Source organism: Maylandia zebra, linkage group LG8 (assembly GCF_041146795.1).
Source record: "Maylandia zebra isolate NMK-2024a linkage group LG8, Mzebra_GT3a, whole genome shotgun sequence".
NCBI lineage: Eukaryota > Metazoa > Chordata > Actinopteri > Cichliformes > Cichlidae > Maylandia > Maylandia zebra.
Window position 1 is genome coordinate 29,954,837 of NC_135174.1, and position 19,041 is coordinate 29,973,877.

Genomic DNA, 19,041 nt, shown 5'->3' on the forward strand with positions numbered 1-19,041 from the left:
TCGCCTGCGGTTGATGAATGGACTCGGACCCTAACCGAGTTTGTCTTCATGTAGATCAGATCATAAAAGCACATTTAAATAAAAGCTCACAGTGGAAACAGGAGTGCGTCTCTGCTGACCTCTGCTCCCACATTTACAGCCTCGCTTTAAATCAACTCTTTTCCCTCTTCAGCGTCGGCCCGCTCTTTATTCTCCAGCTTAAAGAAAAGAGAAACTCGATGTTTATTTCATTTAAAGGATCATTTTCTGTCTCTAATGTAATTACAATACACGAGCTCCTAAATTACTGAACGTCCATATTAACAGTTCGTCCGCAGGATGATGAAGAAGCAAAAATTAAATTAAAAACAAAGTTATTTTTAATGAAAAACTAAAAACCATCAGCTGATGTGGACGTGAAGCAGCGGGGTGTTTACGTCCATCCCCCTTTGTTTCTCGTCACCCTGCGAGCGGGTCGGGGATGTGACCCCCCCACCCCCACCCCACCCAGCCAGCCCGTACTCTGCAGCTCATTTGTTCATTGTTCACTTTGTTAAATTTGAACCTGCAGGCTGATCAATTATTATTAAATATAATTATTTATTCTCGCCGATCGTTTATTGGTCGATCAGTTGCTGAAATTTTTATTTACGTTTACAATTTTCGTCACTCACATTCATCCTGGAGAAAGATCACCTTCTCTCCTCTTCCCTTTCTGCTCCTCTTCATCATATTTTCACTTTGAATTTCCTGGAAATAATTTCATTCTCCTCCTTGTGTTTTTCCTCTTCTTCTTCGTTTGTGCAGATGGGTTTTGTCTCCTCCTCCTCCTCTTCTCTTTTCCTTCCTCTGCTTGTCGGTCCACCCCTCGGAGCCTCGGAGGCCTTCGCCCCTGAAGACTGGAGTGCCTGTGAAAAACCTGCCTCGCTTCTCGTCTGACAGTCAGATCCTCTCAGAGGAAGTTTCTGACCAAGGTGATGAAAATCAGCCGAGAGACAAAAGCGAAGGAAGCATCAGACAACTGAAGATTGTTCTCAGTGAACCACAGGACGCAGGAACGCACCGTGACGGCTGATTGGACATTTACTGATGGAGATGATCGATTGAGATGATTAGGATTCAGAGATAATTGGATTTCTGAAGCAGTCGCCTCTGAGACGGGAAAAACAAGCCCAAACCTATTTGTGTCCAGGTCACAGCGCTCTCTGGCGATTGAGCGCGAGACTATTTAAGCTCAGGGGTTTTAACACCTGTGCCGGCTTCACGTTACCCCGGTTTCAGCGAGCGAACACCTCCGGTACCGCCGGCGCTTAGATTGGTCCCTCTGAGCAAGCAGGAAGTGGTCACAAACTTGAGTCACAGGAGACACTTGCTGTGTTAGAAACATGAGGATGGGACCTGGTCCTGAAGCGGAACCAGAACTAGACCCTGGTGACTGCTGCTCAGGTTCTGGATCAGGGTCAGGAATAGTTCCACCTTGACCTCCTGGATGAGAGTCTGAACTCGGTCGGGTCTTTCAGCCTCCGTCTGGCCTGAGCTGCTACCACAGAGACCATCAGGGACCCGCTGACCTGGCTCAGGGTCTGATAACAGACCCAGGACCACAAGGACTGGATCTCTGAGCGGATTTTCACCACAGCCACACGAGGTGATGGGATGAACAGGAACCAGTTCAGACTGAGAGAGAGAGCGAGCGAGAGCATGGGGCGATCAAGACCTCTCTCTCTGGCTCTGGTTGGTTGGCACCTCCTCCCCCTCCTCCCCCTCCTCCCCCTCCTCCCCCTCCTCCCTCTCTTCATCTTGCTCTTGCACACCCGCGCACACACATCGTCTCTCACCTCTCCTGTCCTTATAAGGCCAGGCCCCACCCCCGCCGTGATGTCGTCAGCAGCAAGGAGGAAGACCCGTGGGGTTTTTGGGTTTTGCCGTCCAGTCCTGTGGGGCCGCAGGGCTGAGAGTTTCTCCTCCGCTCCTCACCCCTCCATCCCAGCCCACCTCCTCTCTCCTCCTCTCTTTGGGGAAAAGAAAAAAGACACTTTGCTTGATTCGCCGTCCGGACCCGGCTGTTCTCCCCCTCGTTTTCTCGTCCTCTGAGGATTTTATTTCTCTTTTCCCGTTTCCTCCTCCGGCCTTTTTTTCTGTCACTGATGATCAAGAATAAAAAAAAAAACCTTCTTAAAAACTTAAAAAAATTTCTGCCCTGAAAAGTTGAATTAAATCTGCAAATCAGACGAAAAGTTCAGCAGAATTTTAAACTCCTTGTTTTTCTTCGTCCTCGCCGCCTCGTTTTAGACCTCGACGTGCGGGTGAAGAAAATGTCGCCCGTCCAGAAGCCTCGCTCCGTCCTGTAGATCACATTTTTTCTGCTGGACTTTTTCTGCTTCTTCTTCTTCTTGTTTTTGCGGCTGAGCTGCAGCAGCGACGCTCGCAGCATCCGGGCCCCTGAGATGTTTGGGATCCAGGACAACCTGCCCCGCGGGGCCACGGCCAACATGAAGGAGGAGCCGCTGGCCGTTCGCTCCTGGATGCACTCGGCCGGTGTGGTGGACGCCAACACGGCTGCTCAGAGGTAAACTGCCCGCCACCCCGCAGGGACTCCGGGAGCTGTAGTCCCAACGGACCCACAGCAGTTTTATTTCACTCGAAAGAAAAATAATTTGCAGCTCAAAGAAAAGATTTTAATTTTAAATCTTCAGCAGAAAAAACACTAATTATTATTTTGCTGGAGGGGAAAAAATAGATTATTTAGATGTTTCTGAAGGTCAGACAGATTGAAAATAAGATTTTAAAATGTTTCTGAAGTTTAGGAAAATTCCTGCAGCTCACAGACAAACAGGGAGAATGTTTTTGTAAATGTGAGTTATTTAAAGTGAATAAAAACAGCGAGGAAACACTTATCAAAAATCATCCAAATAATTCTATTTGATCTTTAAATTTTCAGAGTTTGACTCAAAGACTTCTCCTTGTGTTTGTTTCCCAAAGTGAAACGTTTGTCTGAGCCGAGGAGCAGCTCGTTTTATTTTTCCTCAGACTGACTTCGTGTTTCTCTGGATGGCGTCGAAGGTTTGGGGTTAAAGCGCTGCGTGTAATAAACGAGGCACGGGTCGGCAGCGGTCTGAGCTCGCCCTGCAGCTGAGCGTCACAGTTTATCATCGTTAGCAGCTTCAGCCGTCGGATCTGTTTCTGCATTAGAACGATGGAAAATACCACAAAGTTTTTTCAGGACGAGCCACAAAAATCATTTCACTCTGAGAAAATAAACATTAATGTTCAAAAATAGAACAAAAAGAATTAAATCCACCTGAACATCTGCAGGAAATTCATTTAAATAATTTTAAAAATGAAACAAAAACTATTAGAAATATTTTTAAATTCTCAGCACAAACTCTTTTCTCTTGTTAGATTTCCTGACATGATGATTTTAGTTCATGATGACATAAACTACAAATTCAAGTTTATTCTCATCAAAAACATTTCTAACATTTTGTGACCTTAAAGATTTCACATTAAAAGCACGACTTGTTTCTATGAAAGCATGTTTGTCTCTGCGCCGCCGTCCGGGTTTAACACTGGGAGATATTCCGATGATGTTCGCGGTCGAGGTCAAAGCTGCAGTTTGACTTCTTCGCATGAATATTAATAAATCGAGCATGTTCACAGTTTGTGTGAACCTGATTTTCTCTCTTTAACATGTTGAAGCTGCGTCCATGTGACCGTTTAAAGTTGTGCAGCATGTTTGGTGAATGATGAAGATTTTTATCCTCACGTTTAAATAAATTGGATCGTGCAGGTTTTCCTGCAGCGAAATCCTCCGTTTAATTTTAACAGAAACGTTTCAGCTGATTTATTATGATTAAACTCATGAAATGTGAATTTTTCTAATTTAGTGCAGAGCTTGTTTTTCCTCAGTCACCTTCTCGCCGTGAAACAAGGAAAAGCTTCTGGATATTTTCACCCGTGAGAAGCTTTTTAAAGTCGACTCAAACGTGTTTATTTAAATTAAACACAAATTTTACTACAGCTCTAATAACGCGCTGCTGTATTATTACTGCAGTATAATGTGTAATTGGTCAGACTGAAGTGTGTCTGTGCTGAGGCTGAGCGCGTGTTCATCGTCCAGACTTTGATACGGTGAATGTGTGATGTGTTTCTCGGCCTGACGACCGCGTGAAGCTGCGATTAATCACGTCCGACCTGCGTTTTTCTTCAGCGAGTCCTAATCTGAGCTCTGACCTTGTTCATCTTCAGGAAGTTTTCCTGGATTTAAAGCACTTTGTGCATTTTACTGTAATACGCTGTTTTTCAGCACATGAGCCAGACGTGAAATATTTTACTGTGACAGAGAAACGCTGAAGAAACTGTCATCCTGCTGAAATAACAGCACAGGAAGCTCTGTGACGACTGCAACAATAAACCTGACCTCGTCCTCCTGCATCTTTTATATTTCTGTCCATCTCTTTGCTTTTCAGCGGGGTGGGGTTAGCTCGCGCTCACTTTGAGAAGCAGCCGCCGTCCAACCTGAGGAAGTCCAATTTCTTCCACTTCGTGCTGGCTCTGTACGACCGCCAGGGTCAGCCCGTCGAGATCGAACGCACCGCCTACGTCGATTTTGTGGAAAAGGAGAAGGTGAGACTCAGAGGGATGCGGGGAGGAGCTGGGACATAAAACAAACACACCGCACAGTGTGCAAAGACAGAAATCAAAGACGCTCTCATTCTTATGACGGAGAACAGAGATGGAATCTGAACTTTAGAGACTCAGTCGCATCCCGACAGGAAGGAGACCCTCTGCCAGGCGCCGTAACGCTGCGACTGCCATTCAGGCTGAACTCAAGCACAGTGACACAGTAGTGCTGATTTTATCAGCGTCGCACACGTGGCTTTTATTTGAACCTCACTTCATATTTTTTACATTTAAATAAAAATGCAGATTTATCTGGACAGCTGAGACCGTCAGCTCCGCATCCCGAGCTCAGGCTTCGTTCATCAAACTGATACCGCAGCTCCAGCAGCGTAACATGTCCACAGCGGTATAATAGACAACAGCACCTGTGACAGGTGTGCTTGGCAGTAGTGTGCACAGTAAACACAATAAAATGCAGTTTGCGTCATTTTAATGCAGCAGTTTTTCCCTCTGACAGTCGCGTCTGTGCCGAAGGTTGATTCATGTTTATCAGCCCAACAGCTTCGGCTCAGTGCAGACAGACCAGTGTGAATGTGATTCACCAAGCAGGGAAAATGAAGCCCCAAACAGAGCTGAGAGGTGTGTTTAGTTTCACGGCCGATTTCCAAAAGTTTGCATGTTTTCTAAACGCAGGAGCTGACGCTTCATTTAGAATAATCAGTTTAAATATTCCCCTCTGATTATGCAGCAGGCTCAGCCACCTCACACGTGTGCGCTTGTGTAAAGGTTGAAATAGTTACACACCAGCGCGCTCTAATGCACTAAAACATGCAGAACTTCTGCTTGGTCACATCAGGTGGTGAAACCAAACGCACCCACGCCTCAGTTTGTTTCCTGACTTTGTTTCAGGAGCCGACGGGCGAGAAAACCAACAACGGGATCCACTACAAGCTGCAGCTGCTCTACAGTAACGGTGGGTGCGCTTGTTTTAATGAGCAGCACAGCCCCGTCTCTGCTCGCTCACGCTAACCCCGACTGTTGGTTTGTGTGCAGGGGTGAGGACGGAGCAGGACCTGTACGTCCGCCTCATCGACTCCATGACCAAACAGGTGAGATGACTGATCATCAGCATGTGCACCGAGAGGGGAAGGATCAATAACAGCAACGGCAGTGACGATTGTTTCGCCTGATCAATGAACCTCAAAAATCAGACGTTTCACAATAAGAGCGTCTTTTTCTTCCTGCTGCAGTCCGAGGTGTCGGACAGAGTTTCAGGCCGACTTCTTTCAGACAGACATCTCCTCCTCCTCCTCCTCCTCCTCCTCCTCCTCCTCTTTCTTTTCCCCCTCCTCCTCCTCCTCCTCCTCTTTCTTTTCCCCCTCCTCCTCTTCCTCCTCCTCCTCCTCTTTCTTTTCCCCCTCCTCCTCTTCCTCCTCCTCCTCTTTCTTTTCCCCCTCCTCCTCTTCCTCCTCCTCCTCTTTCTTTTCCCCCTCCTCCTCTTCCTCCTCCTCCTCTTTCTTTTCCCCCTCCTCCTCTTCCTCCTCCTCCTCCTCCTCTTTCTTTTCCCCCTCCTCCTCTTCCTCCTCCTCCTCCTCTTTCTTTTCCCCCTCCTCCTCTTCCTCCTCCTCCATCCTCTTTCTTTTCCTCATCTTCCTCTTCCTACTCCTCCTCGTCCTCATTTCTTTCTATTCCTCGTCCTCGTCCTCCTCCTCCTCGTCCTCCTCGTCCTCCTCCTCCTCTTTCTTTTCCCCCTCCTCCTCTTCCTCCTCCTCCTCCTCTTTCTTTTCCCCCTCCTCCTCTTCCTCCTCCTCCTCCTCGTCCTCTTCCTCGTCCTCCTCCTCCTCTTTCTCTTCCGCTTCCTCCTCCTCTTTCTCTTCCTCTTCCACTTCCTCCTCCTCCTCCTCCTCCTCTTCCACTTCCTCCTCCTCCTCTTCCTCTTCTGTCTCCTCCTCCTCGTCCTCTTTCTTTTCCTCGTCCTCCTCTTTCTCCTACTCCTCATCCTTGTCCTCCTCCTCCTCTTCCGTCTCCTCCTCCTCGTCCTCCTCCTCTTTCTTTTCCTCCTCCTCCTCCTTCTCTTCCTCTTCCTCCTCCTCGTCCTCCTTCTCGTCCTCCTCCTCTTCCTCCTCCTCGTCGTCGTCCTCCTCCTCCTTGTCCTCGTCCTCCTCCTCTTCTTCCCCCTCCTCCTCCTCCTCTTCTTCCCCCTCCTCCTCCTCCTCCTCCTCGATATATTTCAGGATTTTCTCAAACAGGAAGCTGAGCCACTGAAGTCAAACAGACCCTTTGATCACAGAGTTTGTTGCTCGCGTTTGTTCGACGGTTCCAAGTTCAAACTCGCGCCTGAGAATCGGCGCCCTGATGGCGCTCGGTCTGCCGCTGTGTTGAGTTTATTAGAGATTGAACGTCGTGTCGCAGCTTGTTTGCATTTGTCTCTGAGTGTCAATAAATCAGCTGTTAAAGACTCGTGCTAGCACGCCACTTCCAGAATAAACATGTGATCGGAGAGAGTGAGGAGCCGCTGCCATCTGCCGCCTTCACGTCTGAGCAGTTTCCTCATCGTCTGAAACGATGGCGGGAATGTGGCGAGCACGTGTCTGTCAGCTCTGTGTGGTCCCGCTCGCCTGCTGCTTTCCGATCAGGCTCATCCTGACTGGTTGGAAAAGATGGACACTGTTACGTCCCCTGTCGGTTTCTGTGGTACCGTGTAAAGCCAGGCTCATAGCTGAGGCCAGACGGGGGGCCGTACTCCATCAGCACCGAGGATCGTTTGTGGTCTGTAGGAGGCGCTGATGGGCGTGGTCCCTGTGTGATAGAGAAGCGCTCCATCAGCAGCCGGGTCACTCAGTTTTGTCTCTAATGAAAAGCAGCAGCAGCGTTTGAACCCTACGACTCATTCAATTAGCGCGCTTTAACGAGCTCGCCGTCAGCCGGCGCTCACCGTGACAGAGAGGCGTTTCATGCGTTTGGTTCCAGCTGTTTCATGTGAATATCTGCAGGCTGCAGCTGTAATGAAACATTCAGAGGATCAAATGTTTGTGTCCCGCTCACTCTCACTCAGGCTAATCGCTAATAATGAGCTCTAATTGAGACGAATGAAACCGGCTTTAATGGAGCTGTTTCTGCTGCAGGCCAGTGGGCGGGGCCATGATGAAGCGCAACAGGTGATCTTCACTTTACCTGTTTGTGTGTGTGCAGGCAATCATCTATGAAGGCCAGGACAAAAACCCCGAGATGTGCCGAGTTCTGCTGACGCACGAGATCATGTGCAGGTAAGGCCGCAAAACACCGACCAGATCTGAGTAGTTCTTCTTCTCTGCTTCAAATAAAAGTCTCGATGTTTGAGAACAGTATCCTCACGTCCACGGTGACTCGTGCCCTGATGGAGCCTGTTCCCTGCATACAGAGTGGGCGTGTGCAGGTGTCTCACCTGAGCTGTCTGAAAGAAATACGAGGCTCTGCAGTGACTGACGGGTCTGCTTTCATTTTTGTCTCTCTGTGTGCGTGTCAGCCGCTGCTGCGATAAGAAGAGCTGTGGAAACAGGAACGAGACGCCGTCAGACCCCGTCATCATCGACAGGTAACAGATACGAAGCATCACGCACTCACATACACCTGTCAGACTGTTTGTGCGCTCGCAAACAAACATGCAGCAGATGCAACAAAGACAAACAGACACCGATGACACGCGGCGCATTCCTGTCAGCCTTGTCGCGTACGTTTAAAGGTTGTCTTCTGCCCGAGCGGCAGATTCTCGATCAGTCGCCAGAGAGCACCAGCCGAGTCACAGACACAGGAGGAGCTGCAGGTTGAGTAGCGCCCCCTGCGTGAAGGTTTTTAGCAGGATGTGATGAAAGACGTCAGCTGATCTGCTGCGTTCAGGTGACTCTGTTGATCCACCTGCTGGTTTCGTATCTGGATGAAGAGGCAGTTTGGTGCCACACACAGTGAGAAACAGCAGACTGGTTGGGTTTGTTTATTGGTCAGTTACCTTTGCCAGGCTCGGGTTAGCATACCTGTAGTGACATCACAGCAGCACAGTATGAATGAAGCTTGTTGTGTCACACAGTAAGGTTCATGCTGGCGTTCCTCAGGGTTTCGTCCAATCATGTTTCCATGTGGCAGATGGCCCCGCCCCTCCCTGAGCCTGGTTCTGCTGGAGGTTCCTTCTTGTTAAAAGGGAGTTTTTCCTTCCCACTGTCGCCAAAGTGCTTGCTCATTGTTGTTGGGGCTTTACCTTACAGTGTAAAGTGACTGTTGGTACCACATCAATAAAAGTGAAGTGAGCTGTGACACGAACGTGCTGATTATGTGCGGTGGGAGCGTGATTCACGCTGAGTAGCTCTGTGAATTTAAGGGCTAATGAAAGGTGAACATTAAATGCAGCTCGGCTTTAAATCATTCAAACAGGATGACGTGTAGAGCTACTGGGCTGATGTGGTTGAGCCTGCGCCTCCTCTTCATCCTCCTCTCAGATTCCTCCCCCTCCCCTCCTTCCTGGCCTCCCATGAGGAATCATATGCTATGCTCTTCTCTTTTCACCTCCCCCTCCTCTTCCTCCTTCTCCTCAGCTCTTGTCCTCCTCCTGAGTATTAATCTCAATCCTCCCTCCCCCTCTCCCCTGTGGACGGAGGAGGGGGGAGTATGGATGGATGGAGGGATGGATGTGACTGCAGCAGCTCTTTGAAAAGAGAAGTGGAGATTTTTACAGCAGCTCTTTTTTCTCCCTCTGCCAGCTGAAATGCATGATGGGAAGGTCTCCTGTGTTTTTGGCGGCGTCCAGTGAACAGGAAACATGTCAGGGTCAGACTGCAGAGAGAGCACAAACACTGCGATTCGTTCGCTCTCACTTCAAGAAAACTAACACAACAGCATTTCATTTCTTCTCCTTCACTCCAGAACCCACCGCTGGTTTCTGTCAGCATGTCGACCTGAACTGAATTAAAAGCTGAACGCAGCTTTAAAGATAAGCGTTAATTTACAAGGCGCATAAACAGTGCACAAAAGTGCAAGAAAGGAGCATCAAAAATGAACTGTGAGGAGGCAGAAAAGAGAAATGCACCAAAAAACCGACAGGTGAACAGAGTGAGCGCAGGGTGGGCCGTCACAAAGGAAAGGAAGACAAAGACAGGAAGTAAAGCCAGCAGACACGCAGTCGGAAGATGCAGGATGCAGCCACGGGTTTAAAGTCTTTGAACACGCACAGATTTTTGGCTCATTAAAGGTTAGACAATGTACTTGAATAAATTAATCTCTTCCTTTCATTTCCAGCTTCCATTTTTAAGCAAACATTTAAAATATATATAAAAAATATCTTAAATGTGGATCATACTGCTTTTAGTTTATTAGGACTCTGCATACAGGACAGAAGCTGGAAAACAACAATAATAACAATAAAACATATGCAGGAATTTTACAGCTGCTTCGTTTAACATGTTCTTTCCGCCAACTGTAACTCCTTCTTCACTCGTACGTGTGCGCACAGAAATGCTGTATAAAAGAAAGATGATTTAAAACAACTATCCGGTTGTTAATTGATGACGTGACGAATCCTACTTCCGGGCCTAAAGTAGTCTGCGTTTAATATGGCTTTTGTGTTGTTAACATGTTTAATGTTTTGTATTTTCTTCTATTTAATCTCAAAAAGCTCCTAAAACAGTCAGTGATCCCTGTTGACCTCCCTCGGCTTTTATTACCGCTAATCATTTATTTAAGCTCAGTTTTTAAAACCTTAGGATGTAACTACAGCCCAGCCCATGCAGCAGTATATGAATGACTAACCTCGTGTTGTGGATGGATTATCTCAGTTGTTCTCCTGGCTGAAGTTTGGTCCTTTTACAGCATCCTGCCATGCGATTACATTTGTTCCTGACCACCGAGAACACTCACGTTAACTTTTATCGAGTGGAAAAAAAGTTAGCTTGTTTATATTATGCTAACATAGCTATGTCGCTAGCGATCACGTAGCACATCATTATATAGCAGCTAGCCAAACTTCAGTAACCCTACAAACGTCACTGCTGTTTAGTTTTCTGTCTTCATTTATGCTGGAAGTGATAGCAGAGCTGTACGTTTTAATTTGTTTCCAAAACCCCGCAGTCAGGACATGCTATATTGTATTTAGATAGAAGCTAGCGAGCTAACTCCCTGCTAACTTCTAACTCCGTTAAATGTCATAAATTCCGTTTTCATGGATGCCTGGATATTAAACTCAATTGTTACACCTGGTAGAGCAGAACGCTGATCATTTTATTAAAGATGAAAGACTTTAGACAGTTTTTCAACTCTCAGTAATGCCATAGTGATCGTTTGATATATGGACCTGCAGCGGAGTTTAGGTCCAGACACGGCTAGTGACGTCAGACTGAACGACCGGATAAAACAGAAAAACACTCTTCACTGTGACGTGTCAATAAATGAGAACTTGTTATTAAATGTGTCTCATTTTCAGTAAACGAGACAATGACGTGAGTCAGTTTTTTATTGCTGCCGGTGAACGCAGCCATCGGTGCAGGATACCTGTCAGTGTCACGTTTAGCCATTAGCTCTCAGAGGTGCGAACAGCGCAGCATCATCTGCAAACATGACGACTGTCTGACAGGATGCAGAGCTGCAGCTTCCTTCTGCTTTCTGCATGCAGCGATTCACATTTTTACTTCTGCGATCATCACTTAGTTTTGGACCTCTGAGTCAAGTCCAATAATCCAGACCTGGATGACGGAGAACCTGCACAGACATTTCCCCTCCCAGATGTTTTTGCTTCATCCTCTGAAGGCGTAGTTTCAGACCAGTGACCTGATTTCTGCCTACTGTTCCTCCGTCGAGCATCCTGTGGCGTTCCCGTCGGTAAACCATTACTCTGTGCAGGTTATTTCCCCTCACGGCCTCCAAAGGGGCCCAGCCCACAGGCTGAACCTCGTCTGGCTCTTTGTTCTGAGTGAAGAGCTTTGGAGGGTCATCGATGATGGGACGATCCCCCTCTGAGCGCTGACTGTGAGAACATTTTAATGCGATGATCTTCAGTCACGTTCACATCTTTAAAAAGCTCGCCGTCAATCTGTCTGCCTGTTTGTAGCTGCTGATGATGGTGGTGATGGAACTAGCTCTCATCTTTACACGCTCTCGCTCTGAATACCTGATGTGAGAAATTTTTTTGGGGGGTACAATCTCCTGTCTGTGAGGGTCTCTGGTGTCTGCAGCGTGGGATTATGGGAGGACGATGGGCTGTCAATCATTTAGCGGGCGTAGGTGTGATTTCCCTCTCATGCTGCAGGTTGGTTTTGGATGGAATCTCATTACTGGCCGTGTTTCAGGGTGACTGACAGCAGAATAATGTTTGGGCCCCCAGAGGGCTGCGGCCGGCTAAATGTTAAATGTATGAATGCATGGGAGTCAATGGAGAGATGAAGTGTAGCTGAATATTTTATTCTTCCTGGGAAACAGTCACGGAGTGGAGAGTGTGACCCTGAACACACCATCTGCTGCTGTTTCACTGCCGAACACGCCGTTCACAGAAAGCGCAAATATGGCTGACTGGCAGAGTCACCTGGGGGGAGGGGGCAGGTAAATAAACAAAGACTAATTAACCAGGATTTGTATAAAAGTGTCAGACACACAGCAGTCACCTGCATGTGTTAGCTGTGCTCATACACAGGTTGATGGTAATACGGAAATAATCGTTCAGTTACCAACAACTCCGATTAGTTCATTTGAAAACATGCATGTCTTCTTCAAAAACAACAGATTATGACAACGAAGTGTGTTTAAAGATCCAAACGCTCTGAAAGACGAGACGGGACAGTGAGCAGAGCTGAGGGGTCGAACTTAAAAAGTTAGTAAACTCTGAAGATGGACTCCTTCTCCTGGGCTGTGGTCTGCAGGTCAGGGCTTCTTAAAATGACTGTGAGCTGTTCCTGTGGGGTCTTTACCGTACAGCCTAAACCACCTTGAAGCTGCTGTTGTTGTGATTTGGTGCTGGATAAATACGTCTGTAACAGGAAGCGTGGCCCTTTCTCAATTCTCAAGTACGCGAGCACGGACTCGCGATTTGTACAATTGGAACGCCCGCGTACTTGATGATGTCACAGGTCTGGAGGTTTTACTGCCGTCCCCTCTTAATTTAACTGTGAGTAATATGTTATGAAGCTTTAATCACAGCCGAACCGGTTTACTCAGGAACAAATAAAACACTGAAATAAACCAAACATTAACATTTGGAAGCGATCTAAGTGACTTTTATATCATGTTTAACCTCAGTAGTGAAATCTCTATTAATAAAAATAGTGTACATGAATATCTTAATAAAAACAAGCAGGTGAGATGTTAGAACGCTTCTATTTTTATTGTAGTGGACACTCAATACAATAGACAGCTGCTGGGGTTTGTTTAACCTGAGCAGCGAAAAGACCGCGGGGGGTTGGAAACGATGTGCCGGGAGTCCGCTGTTCTCGCCGGCTCTAATAATCCTCGACCTCGCTGTCTGCTGTGGAGCCGGCGGGTCACAGACGTCTCCGAAAACGTCGGAGCGCGTTTGGAAATATGTGACATCTTGATAAACTGAGCAGATATTTGAAGTTCACACAGCTACATTCTCGCTTGAAAAGAACTTAAAAGTTTATTTTGTGACCCAGAAAGAGGAATATGTAAGTTTTAGCCCCGCTCGTCCGCCATTGCCGTGTTTGAGTTTTGGACGAAATGCATTCTGGGATATTTAGCTGTACCAAGTCCACACAAGTCACCACCGATGCATGATCGATAAAACGGGCGGAGCGAGAACACATCCGGGACTTTTTCGCGTTCTCGGCTTGATGCGTACTTCGAATTGGAGCAGTACTTGGTCTCCGACTGATGACGTATCACGAGTACACGAGAACGCAAGTACGCATATTGAGAAAGGCCCCGTGATTCAAACACAGAGGAAGGGGCGGAGCAAACAGAAAGCATGAGTCAAACACAGAGGAAGGGGCGGAGCAGTTTGTTGGATCAGACGAGCCACTCAGAGATGAAACTAATCATATGACTGATGATATAAACAAACACGTTTGTTATCCAACATACGAGCCTCGACTCACTCTCACTGTGTGTGTCTGTCGGTGTGTGTGCGCTGCCCCTGTCAGGAGTTAGAGGTGACGTATTGATCGTCTTGTTCATCATTAGACATCAGACGCTGTGATCGAGGAGACGCTCACTGACTTTACAACTAAATCTCTCCTCTCCCCTTTATCCTCACAAACTGCTCCTCCTCCTCACCTCCTCTTCACCCCTTCGTCTCCTGCAGTACTTGGAGAGTCTTCCTCTCATCTTTGTCTTCATCGTTTCTCCTTTTCTGTCCTCCTTTGCTGTTACGAGGATACAGATTCAGGGGAGACAGACCTGCTCCCTCTAATTGCTTTTTAACAGGTGTCTCCTCCTGCGTGTGTGTGAGTGTGTGAGTATTGATCATTAGTAAGTGTTGCCGGTAGAGACACGTCCCTATTGATTATCAATTAAAAAAACAGATGTGTGTGGTTTCATGGCTGCGCCTCACACACTCTGTTGGTATTTCAGGATTCAGCTTTACGTTGCATCAGACAGGCTAATTAGGTACAACGCTCTCTCTCTCTCACACACACACACACTCTCACACACACACACACTCTCACACACTCACACACACACACTCACACTCACACACACACACACACACACACACACACACACACTCACACACACACACACACACACACACTCACTCACACTCACACACACACACACACACACACACACTCACACACACACACACACACACACACACTCACACACACACACACACACACACTCTCACACACACGCTCACACACACACACACACACACACACGCTCACACACACACACACACACACACAGTCAGAGGGACGTTTCTTTGCTTCATTTTGTGTTTTGCTGTTTGAGTTTTAAGTTTTAACGAGCCGTCTCTCACGGCGGCGAGGGTTTTACCTCCTCTGATGTCACTTCTGCCAGCTGCACACGGAGAGGAAGAATTGGGAATCTGCTGCTGCTGTTGTGGTTGCTGGTTGGTTTTGGTTGGAGGGTTAGGGGATGTTTCCACTGCGTCTTGTCACTTCTGGTCTCACAGGATTGATTTTTATTGACCTCGGTTTTCAATTTTCATTTTCCTATTTTGGAAACGTTTGGAGTGTTTGGTTCACTGTAAACACGTAAAACCATCATACGTACATTAACCTGCTAAGACCCGAACTCTTTCATGGCACGCAATTTTAATTTCTCTTTGCTATTTGGGCTGATTGGGACCTGATGAATGTAAAGACAAAGAATTACCAAATATTTTTTTACCTGATTTTTGTTTCTAAGAAAAATGAGAGCCACATATGAGGACATTCGTATACAATTTTGATAGAACAGTGGCAGCATAATGCCCTCGTAAGTGGACATCAGGCCCTTGTAGAGCAAAATTGAGTATTTTGGTCTAAATAACCCAAAATGTGATGTCCACATATGTGGACGCAGGTCCTGGGAGGTTAAATCTTAGAAATTCAACAAGTTGCTGCACAAATCTATTTTGTTATGGTCAGCTGATAAATCAAAACTTCCATCTTGAATCAGCTGATTTCCAGAACATTTTCTGTTCCAATTTGCATAAAAATACTTTTACAGATGTTTATTGAAAAACTGCCACCTTCACACAGTTGTCACGGTTACATGTCTGAGGCAAAGTTTGAACATAATCTCAAAAACTATTAAAGATCAAAGTGTGAAATTTTCAGTGATCTTTGTTACCATCAAAATAAATCAGGACACAGATGCATAAAAAGATCTCGGATAATTCATGATGAATATATGTATTTTTAGGGATTTAGATGATATTTGTGTCCTAACTTTCACATTCTGTGGTATTGTTATGTCACTTCCTGTGAAGGTCCTCATCCCTCCTCTCTTCTTAAATTTCCTCTTCTGAATTTTAACAAGAGGGGACTTCATGAAAACAGAACACCTGCCGAGACCCTGCTGACATTTCATTGGTCCATGTGCAGAGCTGGTGTGTGATTGGTCAGAGCCCGTGCTGCTAAACGTTAGTGCTCAGAATATTTAAACATACTACTTCTTACAAAAAACATGGCGCCTGTTCTGGGTGGTGAACGTGTTCATGGACAGCAGAGGAATCAGAGATCCCAGCCTGGTCCAGCTGTTAATAACCTCCTCCTGTGATGAAGAACAGAGGAGGAGGAGCTGTCTGTTTTCATTTACTGTGAACAGAGAGTTGATGGACTCCTCATTATCTCATTTAATTACCTCCTCCTCTGTACAGTCTGAACACTGAGGTGTGTGTGTGTGTGTGTGTGTGTGTGTGTGTGTGTATGTATGTATGTGTGTGTGTGTGTGTGTGTGTGTGTGTATGTGTGTGTGTGCGTGTGTGTGTGTGTATGTGTGTGTGTGTGTGAGTGTGTGAGTGTGTGTGTGTGTGTGTGAGTGTGTGTGTGTGTATGTATGTATGTGTGTGAGTGTGTGTGTGTGTGAGTGTGTGAGTGATTGACAGCTGACATTAAGTTGTTTAGCAGTAAAATGTCAGAGTCTGAATATTCCTGCTGCTCTGTTTGACCCCGTCTGTCTGCCGTAGGAGGACCTGCAGACTCTTCGGGATAAATCAGATTTCTGTCAGATGACAAACATCACTCTGTGTTTCTGATCCACGGCAGGTTTCATTCTGTGTTAGTGCGACTGGACCAGGATCCAGCTGAAGAGTAGAAACTCATAGTGCAGGGGTGTCGAACTCCAGGCCTCGAGGGCCGGTGTCCTGCAGGTTGTAGATCTCACCCTGGGTCAACACACCTGTATCACATGATTAGTTCATTACCAGGCCTCTGGAGAACTTCAAGACATGTTGACGAGGTCATTTAGCCATTTAAATCAGCTGTGTTGCATCAAGGACACGTCTAAACCCTGCAGGACACCGGCCCTCGAGGCCTGGAGTTTGAAACCTGTGTCATAGTGGAAATTGTGGTTTCCTCACTGAGATGAGAAACTTGTGAGTTTCCTTCAGAATTTTTCCGCTGTCGAGAAACGTGACACTGACTTTACATTAGATTTGAACACAGCTGCGACACATCTGGATTGCGTCTCATCTCCTTGACCTGAATGGACTGAATGTTCACTGCTGTGTGTGTGTGTGTGTGTGTGTGTGTGTGTGTGTGTGTGTGTGTGTGTGTGTGTTGTAACAGCTGGTACTCAGTTCTTCAGCCTGTGATGCCATCTGACACTGAAACACACACGACTCCTTATCAGTGTGCAAATCACACATTCTGTCTCTGACTATAAAAAAGCAATCTGTGTGTGTGTGTGTGTGTGTGTGTGTGTGTGATAGAGAGTCATAATAGCTGTTAATTAGCTCAATGTTCAAACCAGCCGCAGATGCTAATTAGGAAAAACCTGTCCAGCATTTGGTGATAATTAGAGCGACAGGCCCAAACACATCTGACCACACACACACACACACACACACACACACACACACACACACACACACACACACACACACACACACACACACACACACACACAGAGTACAGTTCAGCTTTAAAACAGTTGAGACAGAGATGCACAAATCGTCATTAAACACCTAAAATTAAAGTGAAAATAACAACATTTGAAATGTGATTGCTCGGGAAAACAATTCAGCAATTTTACAAACATAATTAAGAAATAGTGACTCCATAATTTGCTGGATCTTGGTCGATGTTATTTTTGACATTGCCGGACGTTGCTGGATGTGATAAGACACATGTTGACCTGTTGTCTTTGGACTATTTTCCATAAAAATAGCCTTTGTATGATTTGTAAATTATTGCAACCTCATTCTTTTATCTCTTTTCCTTTTTACAAACATTGATCCCAATCAGAGTTGATAAGATGTCAAAAAGAAGGAAAAGCCAGAGTCTTGAGATTACATTTAATTGAACAAGCAGAGCAGTTAACGCCACATAAACAAACAGACAGCAGTTGGGCTGAGAATCGATAAGTTTCCATAATGAATCGCTTATGGATTCAGTTCCTTTTCGCTTCCCGTACCAATTCTCACTGGCTCCACTTTTAGCCACCACCATCTCTAAGCAGCATATCAAAGACATTACATTCATGCACATTAATTACATGCTGAGTGATCAAATGTTTGTGCATGTTGGAGGTGTTTCCCTCTTTGCTGTGATCAGTTTTGGGTCATTACTCAAAAATGTAATTATTACAATATTACACAGAACACTTTTCTTAAAAGTAATGCAGTACGTTACCTAATTACACCCAGGAGAAAGACATTCATTATACTACTCGTTATATTACTTTCATGTTACTCTGTAAAAGGATCTGAAACACACCGTCTCATAATCACCAGTTCACCATCTGAACCTGCAGGCTACAGGGGACACGCGTGATCTTTCTCCAAGTATTTATGTATGAGCATAAAGTCGACAGCACAAATCAAAGATGGAAACCAGCACAAAGAGACTTTAAAGTGATTCTGCTTTAGAAACATGAACAGGTAGAAACGGAGGCTGCAGCCTGACTGCCCATCAGTTTCTTACCTCTTGAAATTCAGCAGCAGCTCACGTTATCATGGTGCTGGTCTGGGGTCAGCATTTACTCAGCTTAACGTCACTCTGGGCTCTTGGCTAACTTAGTGTTAGCATGCTGTCTGTGTAGTTGTTTCTGTTCTGGAGCAGTCGTCACTCTATCGTCTCATCTTTTGTGTAATAAAAATATAACATCCATGTCGATGCTGGAGACTGCGGCGCTATTTTCTTCCACCGACACAGAACTGAAATCAGCTGATTCAGGATCAATAAGCTGGCTCGGTAGGCAGACTAACAACTCCACGGAATTAGACTACCGAGAACCAGCTCTCTACAAGAACTGTTCTCGAGTCCATCCCTAACAGCAGTCGCTGTGTGACAGTGGTTAAATTTAGACTGGTCTTATATAAACTGTGCCTGCAGCCCGACACAGCAGCAGACTACAAGACGACAGCAGGTTCTGGGGTTAGGGTGTGGATGCTGCTCGTTCTGCTGGTGTGTTTTTGTCATGCAGCTTGTTGGGGATCATGTTCTAATTAAAACTGACATAAAGAACATGAATAAAACATGCAGAAAGTGCTGGTACAACACGCTAACAAACGCTCTGACAGCACTTAGTAAACACTCCAAGGACGCATCAACAACAACTGAGATAAATAAACAGGAAGATGAAGAGAGAACAAGACAAGGACACAGTCACAGCTCACTGGGAACACGCTAAGAACATGCAGAGCACTATGTTGCTGCCTGACTGCTTCTCTAGTTTCCAATTACAACAAAAGTCAGAGGTCGAGTGAAGCGGATTCATCAGGCTAATCGCGTGGTGTTGTTTCCTGTTGCTGCTGACCCTTGAGGTCGCAGACACACTCAGTCTCAGAATCGTCTC

At 46.2% G+C, this 19,041-nt stretch overlaps 1 protein-coding gene across 4 annotated transcripts in view; it reads left to right on the top strand.

Moving 5' to 3' along the window:
- The first annotated feature begins 1,748 nt into the window (after positions 1-1,748).
- Positions 1,749-19,041, top strand: part of ebf3a (EBF transcription factor 3a) — a 59,866-nt gene continuing 42,573 nt past the window's right edge. For all 4 annotated transcript variants that reach the window (XM_004565218.5, XM_012922997.4, XM_004565219.5 and 1 more), the window contains exons 1-6: positions 1,749-2,548; positions 4,449-4,605; positions 5,512-5,575; positions 5,656-5,711; positions 7,795-7,868; positions 8,108-8,176. In XM_004565218.5, the coding sequence (XP_004565275.1) occupies positions 2,427-2,548; positions 4,449-4,605; positions 5,512-5,575; positions 5,656-5,711; positions 7,795-7,868; positions 8,108-8,176 (542 nt within the window). In that variant the 5' untranslated portion in view covers positions 1,749-2,426. The remainder of the gene's footprint in view (positions 2,549-4,448; positions 4,606-5,511; positions 5,576-5,655; positions 5,712-7,794; positions 7,869-8,107; positions 8,177-19,041) is intronic.